This window comes from Nipponia nippon, unplaced genomic scaffold (genome assembly GCF_047370975.1).
Source record: "Nipponia nippon isolate SJK-2023a ecotype South Korea unplaced genomic scaffold, ASM4737097v1 scaffold_17, whole genome shotgun sequence".
NCBI lineage: Eukaryota > Metazoa > Chordata > Aves > Pelecaniformes > Threskiornithidae > Nipponia > Nipponia nippon.
In genome coordinates this window covers 12,118,295-12,127,164 of record NW_028262333.1, presented here as the reverse complement: position 1 = coordinate 12,127,164, position 8,870 = coordinate 12,118,295, and the positions used below count along the sequence as shown (strand labels likewise).

The 8,870-nt window shown below is 51.7% G+C and overlaps 1 protein-coding gene across 2 annotated transcripts; it reads right to left on the bottom strand.

Annotated features, from left to right (window-relative positions):
- Nucleotides 1-1,471: 1,471 nt before the first annotated feature.
- On the bottom strand, nucleotides 1,472-5,006 carry WNT8A (Wnt family member 8A). 2 transcript variants are annotated; one of them, XM_009471593.2, is made up of 6 exons: nucleotides 4,933-5,003; nucleotides 4,808-4,841; nucleotides 4,456-4,594; nucleotides 3,344-3,469; nucleotides 3,078-3,220; nucleotides 1,472-2,038 (listed from the first exon to the last, which is right to left on the bottom strand). In XM_009471593.2, the coding sequence occupies exons 1-6, from the start codon at nucleotides 5,001-5,003 to the stop codon at nucleotides 1,472-1,474; spliced, it is 1,080 nt and encodes a 359-aa protein (XP_009469868.1). The 2 variants fall into 2 exon arrangements, with proteins under 2 accessions (XP_009469868.1, XP_087610102.1); XM_087753976.1 differs by having other exon boundaries at nucleotides 3,078-3,469; nucleotides 4,933-5,006.
- Between the last annotated feature and the right edge of the window lie 3,864 nt (nucleotides 5,007-8,870).

Genomic DNA, 8,870 nt, shown 5'->3' with positions numbered 1-8,870 from the left:
TGCCTGGTACGGCAGCAGCCAGCGCGTGTCCCCTCCTTCCCTCCCCGCCATGGCGTGGGGCTGTTTGCACCCAGAGCAGCAGGGAACCAGCAGACACATTCACAACTGTCCCCAAGTTTTCTCTCCTGCCCCCAGTTCAAAGGGCTCCTCTTGTGCCTCCAAGAATTTTGCAGTGAGTGCCGATGCTTTCCACATCAAAGCGGGGCAGCTTCGCATTGTCTGGGGGATGTCGGGCCTTGGCAAATTAAAGAGGCATTGGGAGCTTCAAAATCGGCTTTAGCCAGGCAGTGCCTGCATACTCAGCACTTGAAAAAGGTTAGATATTACGGTGATAGGTATTAAAGCAAACCCTCCGGGGACTGAAGGCTGGAGTCAACTTTTATTAGGGTCTAGGAGAACAACCTTCTCGCTGGCTTCAGTGGCTTTTGGATTTATGGGGAGAAATCTTGGAAGTGCTGGGTTTTACACAGAAAGGGATAATTTTGCATATAAAGTTGTACAGCTAGGAAGCCAGAAAGGAAAAAGCCAATCCTTTTCATTGTGTTTATTGCAAAATACAGTCCAAAATCTAAGTCTTTATGAATACCTTCAAAATATATAGAGAAAACAGATTGTGCTAAGCAATAATACAACTTATTAGTAAACAACATTAGGCATAAGAATTCTGAATTCTTATCTGCTAATTTAAGAAAAAAAAAGTATAGTAATTGTAAACAGCTTAATTTCATCCAGTACAAATACATCAAGCTACTGTCCATTAGGGGTAAGGGTTCTGGTACCAATATACAAAATATAAAAAGGGGAGGGGGGAAAAATAAAGGAGGGGAGGGAGGAAGATATGAAAACTGTAAACACTGGCTTGAAACTTATCAAAGCCCTTAGAAAGCTGCAGTCGTAGTAATACACACCACGGCACTGTAAAACCCCCTCTCACATCAGAAAGTGCATAAAGTTTTCCACTAGAAATAGGGCCGAGCAGCCGCTGTGTGCGAACTGCTGGGCTGGGGCTGCCCCAGCTGTGCTGCCCGCAGCCGCCGGGACAGAGCTGCCCAGCAGGACCCAGTTTGGCCACAGCACCTGCCCCACCTTGCTTGCCATGGGGCTGGAGCCCCACTGCTGGCCTTGGCTGACCTGCTGGACATGGCACAAGGGGTTGAGCCCACTGAAAAAGTTAAATTCTTCCCTCTGTCCAATACACAAATAAAGTGACTCCTGAAAAGAAAGACGCTACTCATAAATATTGAGGAAAAACCATGGAAGCAAAAAGGACAGTGGTCCTTCAGCACCCGTGCCTTCTGCTTCCTCATCTCACAGCATCTGTCCACAGGAGGCCCCATCGCCTTGCGCAGTGCCCTGCTCAGCCCTTTGGACCCCATAGCTCCCCAGGGACACTCCTTCCAAACCCAGCTCTGCCAGTGGCTGCCGAGTGTGGAGACACCAAAGCGTCCTCCTCGGGCACCACGGCTGCCCTCTATCTCTTATGGCCCTTGTTCCTCCGCTTGATGTGGTTGGGGGCAGCGGCAGTGGTGTCACGGCGGGCGCAGAAGTGCTTGGCCACCAGCTGCCGGCACTGCTCGCACCGTACCGTGCAGCACCAGTGGAACTTGCAGTTGCAGCTGGCCACCACCTCCGTCCTCCTCTCCTCCACGCGGAGACCGCACTCAGTGCACAGCCGCCTGCAGCTCCTCTTCTCCCACTGTGAGAGGTTCTTGCCGGTCTGCAGGCACTCACGGCCCTCGGTGCCATGGTGGCCCAGGCTGGCATTCCTTGTGCAGTAGTCGGGAGAGTCCTCCAGGAAGACGAGCTCTGTGGCATGGACATGGTGGAAGGCCTCTGCTGTGGCCCCGCGGCTGTCGGCGCTGTTGCCGGCTCTCATCCGCCTCTTGTCCATCTCCAGCTTGTGGGCTTGGTCATATTTTATCTTCAGGTAGTTCCCGATCTCACGAAATTCAGCGAGCTGGAGCCAGCAGGTCTGGATGCTGCAGCTGCCCGACACCCCGTGGCACTTGCAGGCTCGCTTCATCGTGGCTTTCACGGCCTTGGTGAAAAAGGTGGAGAAATTAGGAGCGGCAGAGCATCGTTATTTAAATCCCCAAACCAGGCTCTTCTAATTCAGGGGGCAATGGGTCAAAAGTGGCTTGTGCTGGGCGTGACTTCAGGTCCTTCCAAGACACGAGCTGATGCTCTTATTTCAGTTCCTGGAAAACATCTGTCCCTCTTTGATAATTAAAGGGACAGAGAAAACGAGTGGGTACAAACTATTGTCTCCAGCCCTTGCAGGAGCTGTTTCTCCAGGACAGGAAAAAAGCACATTTGTCGGGTCATGCCCTTCTCACGCTGTTCCAGTCTGCAGCTCACCTCGCTCATCAGAGCATCAACCCATCATCCCTCTTAGAGGGATTCAAAACGTGTGAAACTGCTTCGGAATAATCATACCCAACCTCTCTGCATCTCCTCCAGGGAAGCACTTCACAGATATTATCTACCTATCTCTCTCTGGTATTTATAAGGTCTCAATCACTGGTATCTATGTGAGATTAAGCCTCGACACGCCCTATGAGATAGGTATGTTAAGTGTTGCCGTCCTTGTTTTTACAAACAAGGAGGTTTGGCAAGATGCTGAAAGCCTCCGCCGGCCCAGGCAGGGAGCGGGGGGCAAGTCTGGCAGCTGGGTTGCGAGCAGGGCCAGCTCACACCCAGCTTCCCTGGCCAAATAGCTTGGAAATGCATATTGCAAGAAAGTAAGGTGGTTCTTGCTTTGTTTTACAGACCAGACAAGCACTAGGTGAGTATAAAACCTGTGCATTTCTGAATAAGTGGTGTGTGCTAGTAGTTAATTGCATTACACACAGCTGCAGAAGCTGGAAGTGGGAACAACTCTTACTGCAGTTCCTTGTGTTCAGGTTTAGGGCCAGATTCTGGCTGTATTTTTTTCCCCATGCAAACACTACAGGGCCTAGATCGTCACAGAGGGCTGGAGACAGGGACCAGAACAGCCTACCAGACTCTCAGATTTTGTTTTCAATATAGACATTATTATTATTATTATTACTATTATTATTATTAATTTGACTTACAAGTCGCCCGACTTCATTGTTGTGCAGGTTAATCAGCGCACGGGTATCGTGTCCTGTTTCCAGAGCATCCACAAAGAGCTTGGAAATCCTCTCCCCAAACTCCACGTTGTCACTGCATCCTCCCCAGACCCAGCCTCGGCCACCTGCAAGACAGATGCACACTAAGCGCAGAACCACCCCGTCGGGCCAAATTCTGCCCTGAAATCCAGGGGGCTGCACGTGGGGATGGAGAGACGATGTCAGCCCATCTTGAGATGGCAGCTCACCGACGCGGCCGTTCCTGGAGTCGTCGCAGCCACAGCTCTCGAAGTCCCCCATGCTGCAGTTCCTGGTGAGGGTGTACATGACGCCAGCCGAGCTGATGGCATGTACAAAGGATGTTTCCCGGGTAGCTGGGGGAGAGGGGACAAAAAGCTGTCACATGCAAACATAAGACATCGGTCCCAGTTTATTGGGAACGAAGCTCTCCCGCACTGCAAAGGTGCAAGACGGAAAAAAAAAAACAAACCACAAAACAACAGTTTGTGCAGAAGGTAAGGTGCTACAGAAATTAAATGCTCTTGCCTGGAGTCTCTTCAGGCTTCAGCATCAAGGGTTTCGCAGTTTGGCATAGTACTATGCAGGTGTCCATGTATGGGATGGAGTTTCTTGGCAACAGCAGGATCTTATAAGGCAATGCCTCACTCCTGCTCTGGCCAAGGTTAGTTATCACTCGCTTCACCTGGCACTCGGCTGTCTCTGTCCTTTCCTGCTTGGGGGTATGTTCAGGCTTTGATCTTGCCTGCTGGGGAAAATCGTCATTGCTCTTGTTTCAGCCGGTGGTTGAACCTGTGCTAACAGCTGGCTGCACCCACACTTCTAATTTAGTTCCTTTTTTGGCTTTCCTAACAGATTCAAATAGAGGTGCTGCTCTGGGAGAAAAGCGATTTCTGCTTGTTGAAGCAGTCAGTATTCAATTATATCCACAACTTTCTTATGAAGACAGTTTCTTAGTGCACGTCTCTGGTCTCTCTCTTCGTCTCTCCTGCGCTTCTCGACGTTGCAAGCTCAGGTGCCTCTAGCATTGCGCTTCCTGGGATGCTGCACACAAAGTGGCAGGAGCAAGCCCATGGAGCAGCACTGCGGGAAGGACCGAGCTCTAGCCTAGCACGGATAGAGATCCAGAGAGAGCCTGGGACTCCTAGAAAAATGTTAGTGCTATTTATTACATCCAATTAATACAGATAGAGAAAAACAACCAAGATATTGGGGGGACAGAAACCCTTCTCCGTCGGTCAGTTTAATTAGCAGCCCCAGCTCTCTCCAGAGCGCATCCCAGCTTGTACCCAACACATCCCGGGACGGGGGTGCTGGTGCTGGCAGGCAAAGGTGCACTCACCGCTGCGGAGCCGGTTGTGGGTGGAGAGCTGCAGGGCGCTCTCGGGGCAGTTCCAGCGCTCCCACCCGAACTGGAACTTGCACTCCTCCATCCCGCTGTGCGCCCCGGCTGCCACGCTGCTGGAGTACGTCAGGTAAGCCTGGCGCGGGAAACAGCAGGGTTAAAATCCACCGTGTTTTACCATTTATCAGTGAAAACAGGCATAAACAGGCTGTGAGCCCTTTCCCTGATTACTCAGCAGGACTTGGAGCCGATATGCTCCAGGAAATCGGGTTCCTTGAAAAAGTCCTGTTTCCCATTTGCAAAACAAAATTGCTCTACTTAAATTCCCGACAGTTCATCTGTTAATTACCTTAGGTCCTGTCATCAGAAAGTTATTCACAGACCTGAAACAAAGAAAAGAAAATGAATCACACAGTTTACCACAGGCTGAAGAGCATCTGTAAAAAACGCCCTTTCCACTGAGTTGGACCCTACCATGCTGCTGCATGGAGGATGGCGCCATAGACCCCTGCGATGGAGAGGATGAGGAAGGTGCTTCTCTTCATGGCTGTCACAAGGAGCAGGGTTGGATCCCTTTTGCTGATCCGTAGCTCTCTGCACCGCAGGTCCCTGAGGGAGCAGGGCTGCCTCCCTCCGCTCCTTCCCAAGGTGAGCTATCAGGATGGAGGAAAGCTGCAGGAACCTGCAACCCTGATATTTATAAGGTGAAGTTGTGAATAGTCAAAACCCCCCATTCATTTGCTACCCAATGACTTAATGTGGTAAAAAAGCTCCCGCTCCAATGGGTGACAAGGAACCGCCTAAGGTTGCACTTCAAAAGGCGGCGCGGTGTCCCTGGGAGCGAGATGGTCTGAAGGAGAGCAAACTTCCCTAACAATGGGACACTTTTAACTCTCTTCCCTACCACCAGCCATCCCTTTCTCTTGGCCCTGAGTCTGCTTGCCTTCTCCTTTTCATCCTCTGCTTGCCAGCAGAGGCTCAGTCTCTGCGTCCCTCCAAAATAACAAGCTGATGCATTTCTATAGTTCCCCTGCTATCTGCCTGCTCCCTCCTACGAGAACTCCCCGAGGAGTTTTAACAAGCATTCTGTAAAGATCTATAGGGGATAGACCTCCCAGGTCTTCTTGATTTGAAGAGATGCATTTAACGGTGGGCTTTTTTCCCTCCTCGCCTCTTTACGATGAAAGTTTCTGCATTTCCATCCTGATAACAGCGTGCACGGCTCGGGAGTGTTTGGAAAGCTCTCTAATTTACGCGGCTGCAGCTTGGGAACACTGTGTGAATCATTTATGTGGTTTGCTCCATGCTCCAATGCTGTAATTAGGGGAAGAGTTTTCTGGGGTTAGCAATTTCCCTATGGTGAAGGCTGCCGCAGCAAAAGCACGGCTGTGTGCTGGCTCTGCAGGCAGGAGCGCTGCCTGTACCCCCTGAGCAGAGCGAGGGGCCTCCACTGCTGCTGAGCCATCGCTGTGCTCGGGAAAGGAAAATCCTTATCAGAGGAAACCCAAAAAAGCCTCTTAATAGTTATGGCCGGTATCATTAAGGGCTGTAAAGAGCTGTAATGCTGCAGATGGAGCAACGGCAAGATGGTGTTCATGGCAACTTCTTGGTCTGTTTTCCTGTAGCTGAATGGCCCAAACCGGGGCTGGCTCCCCCTGGGCAGGGATCCTGCCTGCTGAGTGGGGCAGTGCGGGTGCTTAGCCCAAAGTGCCGCGCTGTGCCATGCCAGCAGTGCCAGGCAGCCCCCTGGCTCTGCCAGGCACTGCCCCGTGGCACACGGGTGCAGCATCTGCCTGGCGCTGGCTCCATGGCAGGGCAGAGGGGCCGCCCTCCTCCTCCTCTCAGCTCCCCAGCTGACCCCTGGGTACTCCGGCTCCTGGCATTAACTGCTGCTACTGCAGGGTGACTCGGGAAGGGGTGCACGTGTGAGGTTCAAGGGAATGGGACTGCACCGCAGGTGGCACCTGGGGGCTGTGCCAGGAGCCAAAGGGGCCACACGGGGATAAACCCCGTCTTTGCACCTGGGTGAGCGGCCGCAGCCAGCGGCACTACTGTCAGGCAGGAGGCTGCGCCTCAAACGCGCTTGCAAAGTACTTTGCTGTCTTGCCATGAAATGCATGAGAGCATTGCAAAGTCAGCAACCTGCCCTGGTTTTACACGTCGCAGCACTGGACGTCTGAAGCGCAGGTCCCAGGCAACCGGGGGGCTGTCGCTCCTCTCCCTCCTTCCCAGGAGCAGGCAGAGCAGCTCCCCACCATTCCCGGCTGCAGAAAGCATGGGGACTCTCCCTGTCCTGCTGCCTGTCAGCACATTAGGGAGCGAGAGGAGAACCCTCTCCATCCAGACCTGCATAAAGGAAACCTGGAGTCAGTTGGGCAAAGCCGCAAACAACTGTTTGCAGCCAGAGGATTAAAATTGCAGATTGGTTGAAAAGCAGGGATGCAAAATACCTTCCAAGTGAGCAGAAAGCTGGTGTAGTCCTGCCAGCATGGTAAAACCCTCTGTGAGTCAGCATTTTAATCATTACCATCCCGAACAGATCCTACTTGTTAGAGCTGTCAAAGGACAATTACTGGGAATAAAGTATTTCCCATGTATCAGTGAAGTTCATTGACTAAAGCATATGGTTTGGAAATCTGCTGTGCATTTTCTATATGCACGCAGGTCATTTTTGGGTTTGTGTCTGGCTGTCCCTGGGGGCATATTGATGTTTTTTGGTTTTTTTCTTGTCTGAGAGAGCTTGTACAGCGAAAAAAATGTTGGCGTGTCTGCTATGCCAGTTCACACGTGATATTCCTATCACACGCCAGAAGAATAACAGCGTCTCGGGGTGTGAAGCTCTGCCGTGAGCAGTTGCTGCAGTTGGCAGGATCACACAGCTATTTGCCTGGGCTATTAAAAATGTCCCTTCCAATTAAAGTCACAGGGATCTTAAAAGTCACTGGCAATGTTGTCACTTACGCTAGCTGTCAGCAAACAAAGCAGCGTGCTGGGACAAGCCTTCCCGTGCCGCTGCAGTTTTTTTCTGTATTTACAGCTCAGTCCCAGCGAGTGGGAGCCAGCGCTTCTGCAGGCTTCCCCAGCCCAGCAGACGGATGGGACTGCAACGATCCCAGTCATATCGCTGCTGGACTTTCCGACCTTAGGCAAAAGTCTGCTTTTGGACTTGCTGTGTTAATAAATTTTGCACTTATAGAGCACTTCATGCAATGTCCTTGCAGTAAAAGAGATTAAATATAGCTGTCTCTGCTTTACAGTTGGGTAAATTGAGGCACAGAACTGGATGGTCTTCAGATCTCAGGGTAAATCAGTGGAGAGCTGGACTGGGCAGAGCTGTTTGGAAGGTGATTTTGGTGCTTTGCTCTGTACATCGCAGGGTGTGTGTGGGCGAAGCCTGGCCAGGCTCAGGGGGGCTGCAGCAGGGCTGGAGGCTGCCCCGTCACCCGTGGGAAGAGCATGCACGTTGCAGCCTGGGTCGTCTGAGCCATAGGTCCCATCTGTGAAATGATGCTGAAGGAGTTTCTCTTTGGCTTTCCCGCTGCCTAGAAACTTGCTTTTGGTTTGGTCTTGGATGGGGGGAAAAAAATCTGGAAGGAAAGTTCTGATGAATTCACCTGGTTATGCAGAAAACTGTCAGTCATTCTGGGCAGCCTTGGACCTCAAGGCAAGCCATCGCACCGTGGGACTTTGCCTTGGCTCCACGCACTGTTGCAGGGCAGTCTATTTGGAAAGCGGTATCCTGAATGTCAGCTGGATCCCCTTGGCTTTACTGAGAAAATGTTGATGCTTTGTTTCTTATTTTCTTGCTACATGACCAAACAGCCAGTGCTTGTCACTGGGCAATCGAAATCCTAAAATATTTTGGTATCTGCCCCAAGACAAGAGACAGTAATAGCATATACAGCCCCACGCACCCATGAGAGTCTCTTCGCATCAGAATATGGGTTTTAAGAGAAGGCAGATACGAGATGAATCAGTTTGTATAAGTGCCACACACTGCCGGGCGGCAGGTCCCGCAGGGACGGGCTCGGCTTTCAGGGCAGCGAGCCCCGTGGCTGTGCACAACAGGAAAATAAAGCACAGGCCACCTGCTAGATTGCCCTCGGCAGGTGACACATTCAGACCCCTAGCGTCAAATCCTGCATTGCTGGCTTCATTACAATAAAAATCCACCTGGGCAATTAGAAAGCCACCCCCTTGCTGGTGAGGCGGAGGATGTTTTATGGTGCTCTCCCGCACCGCTCGCCCTGGGAAGCCGCCCGAGCCCCCGCGGGTGATGCCACGTTCTTGGTCAGTACACAGCCAGCTGCTCAGCAAAGGGGACGTGTCCCTTTGCTTCAAAACACTCCATCGCGGAGGACTGCAGCCACGGGACATCCTCCTGCATGCTCAGCTCTATGCAGGAATTGTTT